Below are 20281 nucleotides of genomic sequence, written 5' to 3'. Positions count from 1 at the left end.
AAATGTCTGATGGGCTGTTTGTGGGGGGGATGGGGTTTCCAATTCATGAGTGGCCTAGAAGCTCATGAAAAGGGACAAGAACAAAGGGTGGGGGGGGGGCGCATAGATTTCAAGCGATGCACAAAGGAAGCGAAGGTGATGTGAGGAAAACCTTTCTCACCCAGAGTGGAGTTATGGTCTGGAACGCACTGCCTGGAAATGGGGTGTGTGGGTGGGGAGGCAGGTTCATTTGAGGGCATTGGACAAGGGCATTGGATGGTTATTTGGTTTGAAGAGAGATGGAGAAAAGGCAGGAGATTGGTACTGGGGAAAAGAGCTGGTGTGGACACGATGGGTTGAATGGCCAATGTCTGTGTCATGAGTGAAAGTCACCATTGCCCCAGAAGATGTCATTACAGACCCTGGGGGGGGCAGGTACATAGCTCCCTGAAAGTGGAGTTGCAGGTAGACAGGGCAGTGAGGAAGGTGTTTGGTACGCTTACCTTTATGGGTCAGTGCGTTGAGTAGAGAGAGTTGGGAGGGTCATGTTGGGGCTGTACAGGACATTGGTTAGGGCCGCTTTGGGAATACTGCGTTCAATCCCGGTCTCCCTGCTACAGGAAGGATGTTGTGAAAGGGTCAGAAAAGATTTACAGGGATGTCGAAGGGTTTGGGCTACAGGGAGAGGCTGGGGCTGTATTCCCCGGAGCGTCGGAGGCTGAGGGGGGGACCTTTTAGAGGTTTATAAAACCATGAAGGGCATGGGTAGGGGGGATAGACACAGTCTTTTGCCCCAGGCGTAGGGATGTCCCAAACCATTTGTTTAAGGTGAGAGGGGAAACATTTAAAAGGGACCTGAGGGGTAACTTTTTCACACAGAGGGTGGTGCGTATGTGGAATGAGCTCCAGAGGAAGTGGGTGGGGGCTGGTACAGTTACAACTTTTAAAAGGGATCGGGATGGGGACATGGATAGGAAGGGGTTAGAGGGATAGGGGGCCAAACGTTGGCACATGGGACCGGATTGTTTTGGGAACATGATCAACAATGGGCAAGTTGGACTGAAGGGTCTGTTTGTATCCTGTGTGACTCCATGGTCAGCATGGACAGGTTGGGCCGAAGGGGCTGTTTCTGTGCTGCATGACTCTGATGAATGGCAAACAGGCTCAATGGGTTGAATGGCCTTAATTCTGCTCGCAAGTCTTCAGTTGTCTGACCGAGGCTGGAACACACACCTCTTTATTTCAACAGGGTCCTACTACATGACGGTGTCGGAGAAGCAGAAATATATTGTGGGCTTCACCACGGTGCTGAGGCAGTCTGTATCCGTCGTGATCATCATCCTACTGGATTACACTATCTTCTGTATCCTCGATATGGTCAGTTACCATCTGCAAGTGGAGATTGTCGCAAGATGTGAGTCCCCAGCCTCCCCTCCTTTCTTATTTCGTGATGACTGCTGGTTTACTTTCCTGGGCAGACTGTATCTATTGCCTGTCAGGACTCTGATCTTCCTCAGGCTAGAATTCCAGCCCCCAACACCCTCCCCGTCCTTCAGCTCGGCTAATATGTCAGCAGCTTGCAGCTTTTACACACCACCCTGTTCCACTGGCAAATATCCCTCTCTCAGGCTTGCTGCTCAGCTCCAGCGCACTGTCCTCTCCCCGTGGGAACAAGACCCCATTCTCCCACCCCCACCCACTCCCTGCAGGAACGAATCCCCCATTCTCCCTCCTCACTCCCTGCAGGAGCGAGTCCCCATTCTCCCCCCCCCCATTCCCTGCAGGAGTGAGTCCCCCATTCACCCCCACCCCCACTTCCCGTAGGAGTGAGTCCCCCATTCTCCCTCCCCACTCCCCGCGGGAGCGAATCCCCCATTCTCCCTCCCCACTCCCCGCGGGAGCAAGTCCCCCATTCTCCCCCCCCACTCCCCGTGGGATGAAATCCCCATTCAACCCCGCTGCCCCCCCACCTCCCACTCCCAGTGGGAACAAGTCCCCCATTTTCCCTGTTGTCAAGGGGGGAAATCATTTCTCCTGAATTCCCAGTTGGATTTATTGCTTTATATTGGTGGACTCATCATAGCCATGAGGGGCATGGATAGGGGGGATAGACAAGGTCTTTTACCCCCAGGGGTAGGGGGAGCCCAAAACTAGAGGGGCTCAGGTTTAAGATGAGAGGGGAAAGGGACCTGAGGGGTAACTTTTTCACACAGAGGGTGGTGCGTGTGTGGATCGAGCTGCCAGAGGAAGTGGTGGAGGCTGGTACAGTTACAGCATTTAGATGGCATCGGGATGGGGACATGGATAGGAAGCATTTGGAGGGATAGGGGACCAAATGGTGGCAAATGGGACCAGAGTAATTTAGATCAGCATGGACGAGTCGGACTGAAGGGTCTGTTTCTGTGCTGTGTGACTCAAGAAGTGGAAACATCTCCCTGTCTACCCTGCCAATTCCCTTTAAAATCCTCAATCAGATCCTAGCTTTGAGTGTCTCACCTCGGATCTGTCTTTCAGGTCAAAAGTTTGAAGCAGATTTAAAAGCAGGGTAACCCGCACCTGGAGCTGTGTGTGCAACGCCAGCATGTTTTGGAGATAATAGAGTCACTCCAGAGGGGGAGAGGAGGTTAACCACAAGGGTTGACTGGTCTTGGGAATAGCAGTGACAAGGATAGATTGGAAAGGCCCAGGATGAGGGCTGACTTAAACAAGTTCGGCAAATCGACAAGGAGTCCTGGACAGAGTAGTTGAGGAAGATCCCTCCCCCTGCAGTGGTGAGGTCAATGACAGTGAAGTGGGCACAGACCTTAGGGTGATGAATAAAGACTTACACAAGGCACCAGTAAAATCTTCCACTCCCAGAGGCAGTTTGGAATTCCTAGAATCCCTACGGTGCACAAAGAGGCCACTCAGCCCATTGAGTCTGTGCCGACCCTCCAAAGGGCATCTAACCCATCCTCATAACACCTCACCATGGCTAACCCACCCTAACCAGCACATCCCTGGGCACTACGGGACAATTTAGCACGTCCAATCCACCCGAACCCGCACATCCCTGAGCACTATGGGGCAATTCAGCGCGGCTAATCCACTGTAACCCGCACATCCCTGGGAACTACGGGACAATTTAGCATGGCCAATCCACCCTAACCTGCACATCCCTGGGCACTATGGGACAAATTAGCTCGGCCAATCCACCCTAACCCGCACATCCCTGGGCACTATGGGACAATTTAGCACGGCCAATCCACCCTAACCCGCACATCCCTGGGTACTACGGGACAATTTAGCACGGCCAATTCCACCCTAACCCGCACATCCCTGGGCACTATGGGACAATTTAGCACGGCCAACCCACCCTAACCCGCACATCCCTGGGCACTATGGAACAATTTAACACGGCCAACCCACCCTAACCCGCACATCCCTGGGTACTACGGGACAATTTAGCACGGCCAATCCACCCTAACCCGCACATCCCTGGGTACTACGGGACAATTTAGCACGGCCAATTCCACTCTAACCCGCACATCCCTGGGCACTATGGGACAATTTAGCACGGCCAACCCACCCTAACCCGCACATCCCTGGGCACTATGGAACAATTTAGCACGGCCAACCCACCCTAACCCGCACATCCCTGGGTACTACGGGACAATTTAGCACGGCCAATCCACCCTAACCCGCACATCCCTGGGCACTATGGGGCAATTTAGCACGGCCAATCCACCCTAACCCGCACATCCCTGGGCACTACGGGACAATTTAGCACAGCCAATCCACCCTAACCCGCACATCCCTGGGCACTATGGGACAATTTAGCACGGCCAATCCAACCTAACCCGGACACCTTTGGACTGTGGGAGGAAACCGGAGCACCCAGAACAAACCCACGCAGACGTGGGGAGAATGTGCAAACTCCACACAGACAGACGCCCGAGTGTGGGATCAAACCCGGGTCCCTGACACAGTAAGACCGCAGTGCCAACCACTATGCCACCCCTGCTTGGTGTTTGAGGTGGAAACATGGAACCTGAGGGGGTTTAAGCTGCTAATGGTACAAGTGGGAGTAGAATGGGTGGCTAGTTCCTTCAGAAGCCACCAATGCAATGGCCTCTTCTTGTGCTGTTACTTTTCCAAGGCTCTAACTTAAAACACAAGCTCCCGAGTTGTCTCAGTCCTCAGCCACACGTTGTGCTAGCCCTGAGCAGGCTGGGCATCACTAACCATGTCCAATATATCCCACAGCTCCGGTGATCCTGGGAATCTCCATCAACGGCACTGGATATGCCTCAGATATTTACCGCAACATGGTGGCAGCGTTTGATGTGGTACAAAGTGGGAACATTACCGTGGTCTCCAAGAGGTGTGCGATAATCCCCTCACCTCCAAACTACAAAATCTACTCACTAATCGGTGAGATTGCTGCAAATCTCTCTGTATAGCACACATGAACTGCATCTGTACAAATTCCACTGACCGTAAATATAATAGACTCTTACCGTGCCCATCTAGCTCACACTGACTAAACCATACACTGAACATTTCTCAATCACTGGTCACCCAGACATTTGAAGGAAGGATATTATTGAGCTGGAGAGATTTACCAGGATGTTGTCAGGTATGGGAGGTTTGAGTAATAAAGAAAGACTGGGTTTTTTACCACTGGAGTGTAGGTGACCCCAAGAAGTTTATAGAAGTTTATAAATCCACCAGGGGTATAAACAGAGTTAATGGGAAGTGTCTTTTTCCTAGGGTGGGGGATTTCAAGACTGGGGGTCAGCACACTTTAAGGTGAGAGGAGAAAGATTTTTAAAAAGGAAATGAGGGGCAAGTTTTTTACACAGATGGTGGTTCACCTGTGGAATGAGCATCCTGAGGAAGTGATGGATGTGGGTACAGTTACAACATTTAAAAGACTTTGGGATAAGTACATGAATGGGAAAGATTTGGAGGGATATGGGCCAGGAGCAGGCAGGTGGGACTAGTTTAATTTGGGGTTATGGTCAGCACAGACTGGTTGGACCGAAGGGTCTGTTTCTGTGCTGTGTGACGCTATGACTCCATCTTTATAATGATGTTTTTCCATTTGTTTCTGTGGGATGTGGGTGTCGCGCCGGCCAGCATTCTTCGCCCATCCCTAGTTGCCCCTTGAGAAGGTGGTGGGGAGCTGCCTTCTTGAACTGCTGAACTCCTCCTGCTATAGGGTTGACCCACGATGCTATTAGGGAGGGAATTACAGGATTTTGACCCAGCAACAGTGAAGGAACGGTGATACATTTCCAAGTGAATGACTTGGAGGGGGTGGTGTTCCCATGTATCTGCTGCCATTGATCTTCTACATGGAAGTGGGTATGGGTTTGGAAGGTGCTGTCGAGGATCTTTGGTGAATTTCTGCAGGGCACCTTGTAGATGGTACACACTGCTGCTACTGAGCATCGGTGGGGGAGGGAATGGATGCTTGTGGATGTGGGGCCAATCAAGCGGCTGCTTTGTCCTGGAAATTCACACTGACCGTAACATATACTGAACATTTCTCTATAATACACTCTTTTCCATACACATTGACTCTGTCTCTATAATACACATTGACCTTATCTAAAGAATTCAAACTGCCAAAAGTCAAACATCTTCTCCCACTCACAGAGGGAGAGAGAGAGAGACAGAGGAAAGATCTGTCTCACTAGCATGCTTTTTGCAGTTCTGAGTACAACTGTCTCCTCAGGTCTGTGTCAAACTGCAATTCGAAGCAAATTCAGAAGCTGTTGCTAGGCAGTATTTTTTTTCCATAACCCAACAACTCCTGATGCCAGGCTGTCTCACAAGATATCAAATCCAGTTTCTCCAAAAGGTACATGTGCTGACCGACTATATAATGAACCAGGAGGCTAAATGCAGACTGTGCATAATAAATGTTATAAAACAAACCAGAAGAGCATTGCATCATTAAGTTCATTTGTCTATTTGCTTTGCAGGAGTTTTATATGGAATTACATTCTTCATTGTTTTATTCGGATGTTACATATCCAGATTGCGGAGATACATCTGCTCTGTCTACTACCCATCCAGAGAGCGGGTACTACTCACCCTTCATTCATTACAGATCATTAACCTCTTACATTCACCTGAAGGGCAGGCAGGATGCATGCCACAATGTTTTAGACTGAACAAAGGCAGCTCTGACAGTGCCCACTCCCTCAGCACTGACCCTCCGACAATGCCCACTCTCTCAGCACTAACCCTCCGACAGTGCCCACTCTCTCAGCACTGACCCTCCAACAGAGCCCGGTCCGTCAGTGCTGACCCTCTGACAGCACCCACTCCCTTAGCACTGACCCTCCGACAGTTCCCACTCCATCAGCGCTGACCCTCCGACAGTGCCCGCTCCCTCAGCACTGACCCTCCAACAGCGTCCACTCCCTCAGCACTGACCTTCCAACAGTGCCTGCTCCCTCAGCGCTGGCCCTCCGACAGTGCCCGCTTTCTCAGTGCTGACCCTCTGACAGTGCCAATTCCCTCAGCGTGACCCTCCGACAGCGCTCACTCCCTCAGCGCTGACCCTCCGACAGCGCCCGCTCCCTCAGTGCCGACCCGCCGACAGTGCCTGCTCCCTCAGCACTGACCCTCTGACAGTGCCCGCTTTCTCAGCGCTGGCCCTCCGACAGTGCCTGCTCCCTCAGCACTGACCCTCTGACAGTGCCCGCTTTCTCAGCGCTGGCCCTCCGACAGTGCCGATTCCCTCAGCGCTGACCCTCCGACAGCGCTCACTCCCTCAGCACTGACCGTTTGACAGCGCCCGCTCCCTCAGTGCCGACCCTCCGACAGTGCGTCGCTCCCTCAGTGCTGACCCTCTGACAGTGCCCGCTTTCTCAGCACTGGCCCTCTGACAGTGCCCACTCCCTCAGCACTGACCCTCCGACAGTGCCCGCTCCCTCAGCGCTGGCCCTCCAACAGTGCCGGCTTTCTCAGCGCTGACCCTCTGACAGTGCCCGCTTTCTCGGCGCTGTCCCTCTGACAGTGCCTGCTCCCTCAGCGCTGACCCTCCGACCGTGCCCACTCCCTCAGTGCTGACCCTCCCACAGTGCCAGCTCCCTCAGCACTGACCCTCCAACAGAGCCCACTCCATCAGCGCTGACCCTCTGACAGCGCCCACTCCCTCAGCACTGACCCTCCAACAGTGCCCGCTCCCTCAGCGCTGACCCTCCAACCGTGCCCACTCCCTCAGTGCTCGCCCTCCCACAGTGCCAGCTCCCTCAGCACTGACCCTCCGACAGTGCCCGATTTCTCTGCGCTGACCCTCCGGCAGTGCCCGCTGCCTCAGCGCTGACCCTCCGACAGTGCCCACTCCCTCAGCACTGACCCTCCGACAGAGCCCACTCTGTCAGCGCTGACCCTCTGACAGCGCCCACTCCCTCAGCACTGACCCTCTGACAGTGCTCGCTCCGTCAGCGCTGACCCACTGACAGCGCCCACTCCCTCAGCACTGACCCTCTGACAGTGCCCGCTTTCTCAGCGCTGGCCCTCCGACAGTGCGGATTCCCTCAGCGCTGACCCTCCGACAGCGCTCACTCCCTCAGCACTGACCCCTCCCTCAGTGCCGACCCTCTGACAGTGCCTGCTCCCTCAGCACTGACCCTCTGACAGTTCCCACTCCCTCAGCGCTGACCCTCCGACAGTGCCCGCTTTCTCGGCGGTGTCCCTCTGACAGTGCCCGCTTAGTCAGTGCTGACACTCCAACAGTGCCTGCTTCCTCAGCGCTGACCCTCCGTCAGTGCCCATTCCCTCAGCCCTGATCCTCCGACAGTGCCCACTCCCTCAGCGCTGACCCTCCGACAGTGCCCGTTCCCTCAGCACTGACCCTCCGACAGAGCCCGCTTTCTCAGCGCTGTCCCTCTGACAGTGCCCGCTCCCTCAGCCCTGACCCTCTGACAGTGCCCGCTTCCTCAGCGCTGACCCTCCGTCAGTGCCCATTCCCTCAGCCCTGACCCTCCGACAGTGCCCACTCCCTCAGCCCTGACCCTCTGACAGTGCCCGCTCCCTCAGCACTGACCCTCCGACAGTGCCCGCTCCCTCAGCCCTGACCCTCTGACAGTGCCCGCTTCCTCAGCGCTGACCCTCCGTCAGTGCCCATTCCCTCAGCCCTGACCCTCCGACAGTGACCACTCCCTCAGCCCTGACCCTCCGACAGTGCCCGCTTCCTCAGCACTGACCCTCCGACAGTGCCCGCTTCCTCAGCGCTGTCCCTCCGACAGTGCCCGCTTCCTCAGCACTGACCCTCCGACAGTGCCCGCTCCCTCAGCGCTGTCCCTCCGACAGTGCCCACTCCCTCAGCCCTGACCCTCTGACAGTGCCCACTCCCTCAGCCCTGGCCCTCTGACAGTGCCCACTCCCTCAGCACTGACCCTCCGACAGCGCCCGCTCCCTCAGCACTGACCCTCCGACAGTGCCCCCTCCCTCAGCACTGACCCTCCGACAGTGCCCACTCCCTCAGCACTGACCCTCTGACAGTGCCCGCTCCCTCAGCGCTGACCCTCCGACAGCGCCCGCTCCCTCAGCACTGGCCCTCCGACAGTGCCCACTCCCTCAGCACTGACCCTCCGACAGTGCCCGCTCCCTCAGCACTGACCCTCCGACAGTGCCCGCTCCCTCAGCGCTGACCCTCCGACAGTGCCCGTTCCCTCAGCGCTGACGCTCCGACAGTGCCCGTTCCCTCAGCGCTGACCCTCCGACAGTGCCCGTTCCCTCAGCGCTGACCCTCCGACAGTGCCCACTCCCTCAGCCCTGACCCTCTGACAGTGCCCGCTTCCTCAGCCCTGAACCTCTGACAGTGCCCGCTCCCTCAGCAGTGACCCTCCGACAGTGCCCACTCCCTCAGCCCTGACCCTCTGACAGTGCCCACTCCCTCAGCCCTGACCCTCTGACAGTGCCCGCTCCCTCAGCACTGACCCTCCGACAGTGCTCACTCCCTCAGCCCTGACCCTCTGACAGTGCCCACTCCCTCAGCCCTGTCCCTCTGACAGTGCCCGCTCCCTCAGCCCTGTCCCTCTGACAGTGCCCGCTCCCTCAGCACTGACCCTCCGACAGTGCCCATTCCCTCAGCCCTGTTCCTCTGACAGTGCCCGCTCCCTCAGCCCTGTCCCTCTGACAGTGCCCGCTCCCTCAGCGCTGACCCTCTGACAGCGCCCGCTCCCTCAGCCCTGACCCTCCGACAGCGCCCGCTCCCTCAGCACTGACCCTCCGACAGCGCCCGCTCCCTCAGCGCTGACCCTCCGACAGCGCCCGCTCCCACAGCCCTGACCCTCCGACAGCGCCCGCTCCCTCAGCGCTGACCCTCCGACAGCGCCCGCTCCCTCAGCACTGACCCTCCGACAGTGCCCCCTCCCTCAGCGCTGACCCTCCGACAGCGCCCGCTTCCTCAGCACTGACCCTCCGACAGCGCCCGCTCCCTCAGCCCTGACCCTCCGACAGCGCCCGCTCCCTCAGCACTGACCCTCCGACAGTGCCCGCTCCCTCAGCACTGACCCTCCGACAGTGCCCGCTCCCTCAGCGCTGACCCTCCGACAGCGCCCGCTCCCTCAGCGCTGGCCCTCCGACAGCGCCCACTCCCTCAGCGCTGACCCTCCGACAGTGCCCACTCCCTCAGCGCTGACCCTCCGACAGTGCCCGCTCCCTCAGCGCTGACCCTCCGACAGTGCCCGCTCCCTCAGCGCTGACCCTCCGACAGTGCCCGTTCCCTCAGCGCTGACGCTCCGACAGTGCCCGATCCCTCAGCGCTGACCCTCTGACAGTGCCCGCTTCCTCAGCCCTGACCCTCTGACAGTGCCCGCTCCCTCAGCACTGACCCTCCGACAGTGCCCACTCCCTCAGCCCTGACCCTCTGACAGTGCCCACTCCCTCAGCCCTGACCCTCTGACAGTGCCCGCTCCCTCAGCACTGACCCTCTGACAGTGCTCACTCCCTCAGCCCTGACCCTCTGACAGTGCCCACTCCCTCAGCCCTGTCCCTCTGACAGTGCCCGCTCCCTCAGCGCTGACCCTCCGACAGTGCCCCCTCCCTCAGCACTGACCCTCCGACAGTGCCCACTCCCTCAGCACTGACCCTCTGACAGTGCCCGCTCCCTCAGCGCTGACCCTCCGACAGCGCCCGCTCCCTCAGCACTGGCCCTCCGACAGTGCCCACTCCCTCAGCGCTGACCCTCCGACAGTGCCCGCTCCCTCAGCGCTGACCCTCTGACAGCGCCCGCTCCCTCAGCCCTGACCCTCCGACAGCGCCCGCTCCCTCAGCACTGACCCTCCGACAGCGCCCACTCCCTCAGCGCTGACCCTCCGACAGCGCCCGCTCCCTCAGCCCTGACCCTCCGACAGCGCCCGCTCCCTCAGCACTGACCCTCCGACAGCGCCCGCTCCCTCAGCGCTGACCCTCCGACAGCGCCCGCTCCCTCAGCGCTGACCCTCCGACAGCGCCCGTTCCCTCAGCGCTGACCCTCCGACAGCGCCCGCTCCCTCAGCGCTGACCCTCCGACAGTGCCCGCTCCCTCAGCGCTGACCCTCCGACAGTGCCCGCTCCCTCAGCGCTGACCCTCCGACAGGAAGCTGGGTGACTGATTTTCCTCACACTTGACCCTGTTGTGTCTTTGCTGTTGTCAGGAACGGATCTGCTACCTTTATAACCAGATCACCTCCAAACGCACATCCCTGCTGAAGGCTCTCTTCCAGGCAGTCCAGAAAAATTCCACCGACGCAGGGCACACTAGCTTCCTCCTCGTCCTGGCAGCAAGGTAAGATTCACCCCGTTCGGATTGTCCTCAGACTCAGGACATTCAGCCCCTCTCTTCAGTACGGGTGCATCTACCCGACATCAGCACACCCCAGGCCATTTCTTCTTCTCCCCCACTGCCACCACTTTACCATCAACTCTATTATCCACCCCCCACCCCATCACTCTCTGCGAGAGCACGTGCCCCATCCTCCACCCCCACAACTCACCGTGGGTGTGAGCCCCCAATTCTCTTCCCCCCCTTACTCCCTGCAGGAGCGAGTCCCCCACTCTCTGCCCACGCCCCCTAACGCCCCGCGGGAACGAGTCCCCCATTTCCCTCTCCCACTCCCCGTGGGAGCGAGACCCCCATTCTCTCCCCTCCTCTCCCCGCAGGAGTGATTATCCCATTTTCCCTCCCAGACTCCAAAATTTGGATACCTCGACAAGATCCCACCCCTCACATTTCGATTTTGGAGGTGCGTCCCATTTTCTTCTGCCCCTTCTGATCCTTCTAACCTCTGAGGTCTGGCGCTTTCTCCTGGAATGTTTTATGATTGTACCACCATATCCTTCTTAAAACATCAGAGAGAACCAAATACAATAGAACGGAACAGAAATTTATTGTCACTGCTCCTCTACACACAAAAAAAATCAGCAAGTTTTATGGGTTGCCCGACCACGGCACCTACATCAATGAGAGAAGCCACACATACTAATTTTTTCCAAAAGTAAAATTGAGGCAAAGTTCTTGACAATTCAGGAGAGGTGAGAGGTTTATAGTCACTCTGATTGTTACCTGAGAATTGATGCAATTTCAACCTGATTCGATATGAGAAATGAAACTGTGTGCTTTGTTCTGAGATGAAGACGTTGATGCGGAGTGATGTGTGAGATGCAGAGGGGGCTGGGGCAAGCTGGTATGGGATATAAATACCACGATGGAGCAGTGGGTGGTAAAATTCTATCAAGATAGTAAACAGGTGCAGAAGTAGGCCATTTGGCCCTTCTAGCCTGTGTTACCATTCACCCCGATCACAGCTGATCATGCAACCTCAGTATCCCACTCCTGCTTTCTCTCCATACCCCTTGATATCTTTAGCCGCAAGGGTTACATCGAGCTCCCTCTTCGTTATATCTAACAAACTGGCCCCAATGACTACCTGTGGGAGAGAATCCCACAGGTTCACAGCTCTTCGAGTGAAGAAATTCTTCCTCTTCTCAATCCTGAATGGCTTACCCCTTCATTCTTAGACTGTGACCCCCCCTAGTGTTGGACTTCCCCGACATCAGGAACATTCTTCCCACATCTAGCCTGTGCAGCCCCATCAGGATTTTATGTTTCTGTGAGATCCCCCCCTCAATCTTCCAAATTCCGACAAGTACAGGTGCATCTACCGACCCGGAACGTCAGCTTTCCCGCTTCCTCTGACACAATCTGGCCTGCTGTGTTCCTCCAGCTCCGCACTGTGTTATCCCTGACTCCAGCATCGGGAGTTCCTACTATCTCTACGATCTGTGGGTCCTTGTTTGCTATGACCTGCCCGTCCTGCTTGCAAAATAAATCTTTTCACTGTGCCTAGGTACAAGCGGCAAAGAAAAATCAAACCAATTAACTGCCTGCTGAAATGGCCCTCAGAAACCACTCGGCTTTATCAACAGCTAAGATGTTTCCAAAGCAAAGCGACAGTATTGCAGTGGTTCAAGATCCGGAAGCAATTAGCATTGGATAATTAACGCTAGCCCATTGCATCCCAGGATAATTTTTTAAAAATTTACAGAGTGGCATCCAAAGAAGTTAGTTTTGAAGAGAAAGTCAGGGTTATGGAGGGTTTAAGGTAGTGTGCATCATAACATCTTGCACAGTCAGTTTATGTAGTCGCCTGGTTTACCGCGTTCTCTCACTCTTAAAATATCAATGCACTTGAAGGGCCCTATTGTAGCACACTGGTAGTGTCCCTATTCCTACCCCCCAAGAGGCGCAGGTTCAAGTCCCACTTGCTCCAGAGCTGTGTCTCTGAACAGGCTGAGAGAAGAGATTATTAAAAGAAAGGCAGTTGCAATATTACTTAAACAAAAAGATTCACTGAATCCTCCCTGCACCACTGTTCATTCTTCACAACTGTTTTACACAGCGTGGAAACAGACCCTATGATCCAACCAGTCCATTCTGACCATACTCCCTAACTGCATCCACTGTACCCGGTGTGGCTTCCTCTACATTGGGGAAACCAAGCGGAGGCTTGGGGACCGCTTTGCAGAACACCTCCGCTCGGTTCGCAATAAACAACTGCACCTCCCAGTCGCCAACCATTTCCACTCCCCCTCCCATTCTTTAGATGACATGTCCATCATGGGCCTCCTGCACTGCCACAATGATGCCACCCGAAGGTTGCAGGAACAGCAGCTCATATTCCGCTTGGGAACCCTGCAGCCTAATGGTATCAATGTGGACTTCACAAGCTTCAAAATCTCCCCTTCCCCCACCGCATCCCTAAACCAGCCCAGTTCGTCCCCTCCCCCCACTGCACCACACAACCAGCCCAGCTCTTCCCCTCCACCCACTGCATCCCAAAACCAGCCCAGCCTGTCTCTGCCTCCCTAACCTGTTCTTCCCCTCACCCATCCCTTCCTCCCACCCCAAGCCGCACCTCCATCTCCTACCTACTAACCTCATCCCACCTCCTTGACCTGTCCGTCTCCCCTGGACTGACCTATCCCCTCCCTACCTCCCCACCTATACTCTCCTCTCCACCTATCTTCTTTTCTCTCCATCTTCGGTCTGCCTCCCCCTCTCTCCCTATTTATTCCAGAACCCTCACCCCATCCCCCTCTCTGATGAAGGGTCTAGGCCCGAAACGTCAGCTTTTGTGCTCCTGAGATGCTGCTGGGCCTGCTGTGTTCATCCAGCCTCACGTTTTATTATCTTGGATTCTCCAGCATCTGCAGTTCCCATTATCCCTAACTAAACTCGTCCAGCCTGCTTGCTCCTGGCCTGTATTCCTCCAAACCTTTCCAATTCATGTCCTTATCCAAAAATCTTTTAAACGTTTTAATTGTACCCACATCCACCACTTACTCAGGAAGTTCAGTGCACCCGCAAACCATCCTGTGTGTAAAAAATCCACTCCCCACGTCTTTTTTTAAATCTCTCTCCTCTCACCTTAAAAATGTGCCCCCTAGTTTTGAAATTTCCTGTCCTATGGAAGAGACACCTACCATTAATCTATACCCCTCATGATTTTATAAACTTCGATAAGGTCACCCCTCAACCTCCTATGCTCCAAGGAAAAGAGTCCCAGTCTTTCTTTATAACTCAAACCTTCTGTACCTGGCAACATCCTGGTAAATCTCTTCTGAATGCTCTCCTAACTTAATACTATCCTTCCTATGACTGGGTGACCAGAACTGGAAACAGTATTCCAGGAGAGGCTTCACCAATTTCCTGTATAACCTCAACATGACTTCACAACTTCCCTTACCTCCTTTCTGCCGAAATGCATCAGTTCACATCAGGAAAGATGCGGAAGAATTGGAAAAGGTGCGGAGATTTAGCAGGATGTTGCCTGGAATGGACGGAAGGTCTTACGAGGAAAGGCTGAGAGGGCTAGGGCTTTTCTCTTTAGAACAACCAAGGATGAGAGGTGACTTGATAGAGGTGTACAAAATAATCAGTGGTAGAGTGGACAGCCAGAGACTTTCTCCTAGGGTGGGGGTAGCTATTACAAGGGGGCTTAGTTTTAAAGTGAGTGGAGGTAGATATAGGGGAGACGTCAGAGATAGGTTCTTTATTCAGAGAGTGGTCGGGATGTGGAGTGCATTACCGGAGAGGGTAGTGAGGGGAATTTAAGCAGCTATTAGATAGGCATATGGATGATAGTATAAGGTAGGGTAGAATAGATTCCCTCCAGTGTGGAAACAGGCCCTTTGGCCCAACAATTCCACACTGCCCGTTGAAGCATCCCACCCAGATTCATCCAAAAATAACCCACACACCCCTGAACACTACGGGCAATTTAGCATGGCCAATCCACCTAACCCGCACATCTTTGGACTGTGGAAGGAAACCAGAGCACCTGGAGAAAACCCACACAGACACAGGGAGAATGTGCAAACTCCACACAGACAGAGCCCGAGGCGGGAATTGAACCCAGGTCCCTGGCGCTGTGAGGCTGCAGTGCTAACCACTGAGCCACCGTGCCACTCAAATAGGGTAAAAGTTCGGCACAACATCATGGGCCAAAGGGCCTGTACTGTTCTATGTTCACACATCCCTGTCTTAAACTGCATCTATTCTGCTCATCTGATGGTGTTGAGTCATAGAGTGTCTACAGTTCATTCTGTCAGATAGACTGGCTTGTGACCTCCAGTCCTGTGCATGAATTTCCCAGGTACAAGGTCTTTGCTTGGATCGCTGCATTTGCTGGAGTATCTCAGAAATATTGCATGGCCTGTGGTCGCATTGCCGAAGATGAGGACTACGAGAACTTTGTACCCTGCATCACTCCCAGCTGCAAAGGTAGGGATGCATTTATCGGTTGAGTTTCTGTGGACAATGGACATGGTTTGGGGGGGTGGGTAAGAGGGTTAGAACAGGAGGCCACTCAACCCTTCTGAAATGTTCAAGCATCTCATGGCTGATCTGCATGGTAACCCCAACGTGGTTCCCCTTAATCCCAGGAAATATGTATCTGTCCTCCGTTTCAAACTTTCCCATCTGGCCTGACAGTAGAAGACAGAGGGTGGGTGGGGGTTTGTTTTTCAGATTGGTGGCCTGTGACCAGCAGTGGGCCACAAGGATCGCTGCTGGGCCCATAAGAACATAAAAACCAGGAGCAGGAGTAACCCATCTGGCCCCTTCAAGCCAGCTCCATCATTCAATACAATCATGGCTGATCTTTCTCTTGGACTCAGCTCCACCTATGTGCCCGCTCACCATAACCCTTAATTCCTTTGCTGTTCAAAAATCCTTGCCTTAAAAACATTCAACCAGGTGGTGTCACTGGGCAGGGAATTCTATAGATTCGCAACCCTTTGAATTGACAAATCTACTTGTGTTTAGGCTGTAATCCCTAGTTCTAGTCTCACCCACCGGTGAAAATAACCTCCCAGCTTCTATCTTATCTATTTCCTTTGTAATTTTACATGTTTCTGTAAGATCCACCCTCATTCATCTAAAGTCTAATGAGTATAGTCTCAGTCCAATCAGTCTCTCCTCGTAAGCCAACCCTCTCAACTCCAGGATTCAACCAAGTGAATCTCCTCTGCACCCACTCCAGTGCCAGTCCATCCTTTCTCAAGTAAGGAGACCAAAACTATACACAGTACTCCAGGTATGGCCTCATCAGCACCCTATACAGTTGCAACAGAGCCTTCCTGTTTGTAAACTCCATCTCTCTAGCAATATTCCATTTGCCTTCTTCATTACTTGCTGTGCCTGCAAGCCACTTTTTGTGGCTCACTTTTGTTTGTCATTTATAGAAATGATTTGAATGTGAAAACAGAAGGCATTTTTAGCACATTTGTGGATGGCACCAAAATTTGCAGTATAGTAGACTGTGAAGAAGGCTATCTAAGATTACAAAGAGATCTTGATCGATTGGGTCAATGGGCTGAGGAGTGGCAGGCAGAGTTTAATTTGAATAAATGCGAGGTGTTGCATATTAGTGAAACAAACAAGGGCAGGACTTATACAATCAATGGTAGGACCCTGACTAGTGTTGGAGAACAGAGAGAACTAGGGGCAAAAACAGAAATTGCTGGAAAAGCTCAGCAGTTCTGTGAGCATCTGTGGAGGAAAATCTGAGTTAATATTTCAGGTTAGATGGCAATGGGGTACAGAAACATAATTCCTTGAAGTTTGCGTCACAGGTAGACAATGGGGTTAAGGAGGTGCCTTCATCATGCAGACTTTTGAGTGTAGGAGGTGAGGATGTCATGTTGAGGTTGTACAGGATGTTGGTGAGACCTCTTCTGGAGCGCTGTGTCCATTTCTGGTCGCCCTGTTACAGGAAGGGTATTATTAAACCAGACAGGGTTCAGAAGAGATTAGCCAGGATGTTGCTTGGAACGGAGGGCTTGAGTTATAAAAACAGACTTGATAGGCTGGGACCTTTTTAGAAGCGTAGGAGGTTGAGGGTTGACCTCATTGAGTTTTTAATGTCATGAGGGGCATAGTTACAGTGAATGACAAGGGCTTTTTCCCTAGGGTGGGGGACTTCAAAACTAAGGCGCATAATTTTAAGGTGAGAGGACAAAGATTTAATAAAGGATACAAGAGCAACCTTTTTTATAAAGTGGGTGGTTCGTGTGTAGAATGGACTTCCAGAAGAAGTGGTGGGTGTGGGTACAGTTAATGACATTTAAAAGACATTTGGATAAGTAAGTGAATAGGAAAGGTTTGGAGGGATATGGGCCGGGAGCAGGCAGGTGGGACTGGTTTAGTTTGGGAACATAGTCAGCAAGGACTGGTTGGGCCAAAGGGTCTATTTTCTTGATGTATGATTCTCTAACTCCATTGCCTGATTCACCCTCTCCTCCATTACACCTATCCGCCAAAATAAAGCTTGGTGGCGGTGGGGCGGGCATGCTGAAAGGGCCTCAGATTTCCTCTCCAATTGTGAAGCCCTCAGAATTTAACTGTTTCAGACAGAGCATGGGTTTTTCTTGTGCTGCCGTAATGGCTGGCTCTTCCTGCGGTAAGTTGACACAGCTTGGGGACCTGCCAAGCAGCTTAATTGTAGACTCTCAGATTCCCTGCAGTGTGGAAACAGGCCATTCAGCCCACTGAATCCACCCTAACCTGCACATCCATGAGTCTTAGGGGACAATGTAGCACGGCCAATCCACCCTAACCCGCACATCCCTGGGCACTACGGGACAATTTAGCATGGCCAACCCACCCTACCCCGCACATCCCTGGGCACTATGGGACAATTTAGCACGGCCAATCCACCCTAACCTGCACATCCATGAGTCTTAGGGGACAATGTAGCACGGCCAATCCACCCTAACCCGCACATCCCTGGGCACTATGGGACAATTTAGCACGGCCAATCCACCCTAACCCGCACATCCCTGGGCACTATGGGACAATTTAGCACGGCCAATCCACCCTAACCCGCACATCCCTGGGCACTACGGGACAATTTAGCACGGCCAATCCACCCTAACCTGCACATCCATGAGTCTTAGGGGACAATTTAGCACGGCCAACCCACCCTAACCTGCACATCCCTGGGCACTACGGGACAATTTAGCACGGCCAATCCAATCTAACCTGTACATCTTTGAACTGTGGGAGGAAACCAGCACACCCAATAAAGCCACACAGAGAGAGGGAGAGCATGCAAACTCCACACAGACAGTTGCATGAGTATGGAAATGAACCCACGTCCCTGGTGCTGAGAGGCAGCAGCACTGAGCACTGAGCCACAATGCCAACCTTGATATAATATGGTCCAACCACAACTCTCCCCCCTGCTCTTACCGCCTGCTGTTGGCATGTGTTGGAAGGGTTGGTGTGCTACTTGACCTGTTGGGTTGTTTTGTGAGCAAAGCTGTCGAGTCCTAGATCGCAAATTGACCTGGGAGCCTCAGGGGCACTACTCTGTGTGCTACCGGAGACCTCCACTAGGTTCCCGAGGGAGAGAGCAAGGGGAGGTGTGAGAGAGCCAAATGGCCAATTCATGTTTGGTCTATTGTATGAGACAATTGAGGACATAGACACAAACACACCCAGCCATCCTGTCCAAGTTCCTCTGACCCTCAGGAGACAGTCTGCTTTTCTGTTCCCTCTATATTAGGCTTTTACTGCACTGACTGCTACCAACACATGAACAATATCTGCTCCATCTGTATGGGACCACTGGCATACCAGGGAGACATTGATGAGGAGGTGTAAGTACGCAACTGCTACTCTTCACCGAAGTGTTTTTCTTTACATTTGCGGGTGTCACTGATTGGGCCAGTATTTGTTATCAGTCCCTAAACGCCCTTTCTGTGGGCCATCTTGTAGTCCCCTGAGGTGCACGAACACCCACGGTGTCATTAGGGAGAAATTACCAGGCTTCAGACTCTGCTGTGCTTTATCATGAAGATTGGGTTCTATTGAGTCTGATGTCTTTAAATTTGTAAGCAACACCCAATACTTGCACTAATGTAAGAGCGCGGCCTTGCACAGACAGAGTCTGTGGTTCTGTGCTCACTGATTACACCAACGCAGCAATGACAAGCAAAGTGGTGCATACACCAAATGTGAGGCTTCTATGCAGAATATCACATCTCAAGATGCCATCTGATGTCTCAAAAGCACACTGGACCTAGCAACACTAAAGGTACAGCCGAAATATTTCCAAGTTAGGACGGTGTGTGAAGGGCTCAGAGGAGAACTTGCAGGGGCTGGTGATTCCATATATCAGCTGCCCATGTCCTTCTAGGGGATAGAGGTCACAGATTTGGAAGGTCATCTCTAAGGAGCCTTGGGGAGTTGCTGCAGTGTGTCTTGGAGATGGTACACACTGCTGCGACTGAGCATCGGTGGCAGACAGCACGGGGTGGGGTACCAATTCAGCAGGTTGTTTATTGAGCTTCTCAAGTATTATTGGAGGTAACCCCATCCAAGGCAAGTGGGGAGTATTCCTCACACTCCTGACCTTGTGCCTTGTCTACGGGGGTCAGGCTGTGGGAAGCCTGGAGGTGAGTTACTCACTGCAATTTCTGATGTGCTCTTGTAGTCACGGTATTGCTGTGGCAAGTCCAGTTCAGGTGTGGGCCTCATCTAGCCAGAGTTACACACTGCCTGTGATTGGTCATCCCAAAACTCTGTGCTTGCCAAACAACCTCGTTTTTAACAACATATCATAGAATCCGTAAAGGGTGGAAGCAGGCCATTCAGCCCGCTGAGTCCACTCCAACCCTCCAAAGAGTATTCCACACTCTTCCCTATCCCTGTAATCCTGCATTTCTCACGGCCAACCCACCCTAACCTGCACATCACTGGGCACTACGGGACAATTTAGCACGGCCAATCCACCCTAACCCGCACATCCCTGGGCACTACGGGACAATTTAGCACGGCCAATCCACCCTAACCCGCACATCCCTGGGCACTACGGGACAATTTAGCACGGCCAATCCACCCTAACCCGCACATCCCTGGGCACTACGGGACAATTTAGCACGGCCAACCCACCCTAACCCGCACATCCCTGGGCACTACGGGACAATTTAGCACGGCCAACCCACCCTAACCCGCACATCCCTGGGCACTACGGGACAATTTAGCACGGCCGATCCACCCTAACCCGCACATCCCTGGGCACTACGGGACAATTTAGCACGGCCGATCCACCCTAACCCGCACACCCCGGGCACTACGGGACAATTTAGCACGGCCAATCCACCCAAACCCGCACATCCCTGGGCACTACGGGACAATTTAGCATGGCCAATCCCACCCCAACCCGCACATCCCTGGGCACTACGGGACAATTTAGCACGGCCAATCCACCCTAACCCGCACATCCCTGGGCACTACGGGACAATTTAG

The 20281-nt window shown here is 53.6% G+C and overlaps 1 protein-coding gene across 1 annotated transcript in view; it reads left to right on the top strand.

Annotated features, from left to right (window-relative positions):
* dcst2 (DC-STAMP domain containing 2) overlaps window positions 1–20281 on the top strand; it is a 44499-nt gene that overhangs the window by 20821 nt on the left and 3397 nt on the right. The window contains exons 8-13 of the mRNA XM_059642981.1: window positions 1229–1393; window positions 4225–4392; window positions 5952–6052; window positions 10623–10753; window positions 15123–15250; window positions 18537–18630. Of these exons, the coding sequence (XP_059498964.1) occupies window positions 1229–1393; window positions 4225–4392; window positions 5952–6052; window positions 10623–10753; window positions 15123–15250; window positions 18537–18630 (787 nt within the window). The remainder of the gene's footprint in view (window positions 1–1228; window positions 1394–4224; window positions 4393–5951; window positions 6053–10622; window positions 10754–15122; window positions 15251–18536; window positions 18631–20281) is intronic.

This window comes from Stegostoma tigrinum, chromosome 47 (genome assembly GCF_030684315.1).
Source record: "Stegostoma tigrinum isolate sSteTig4 chromosome 47, sSteTig4.hap1, whole genome shotgun sequence".
In the NCBI taxonomy this organism is placed as follows: domain Eukaryota; kingdom Metazoa; phylum Chordata; class Chondrichthyes; order Orectolobiformes; family Stegostomatidae; genus Stegostoma; species Stegostoma tigrinum.
This window is presented reverse-complemented; position numbering and strand designations above follow the sequence as displayed.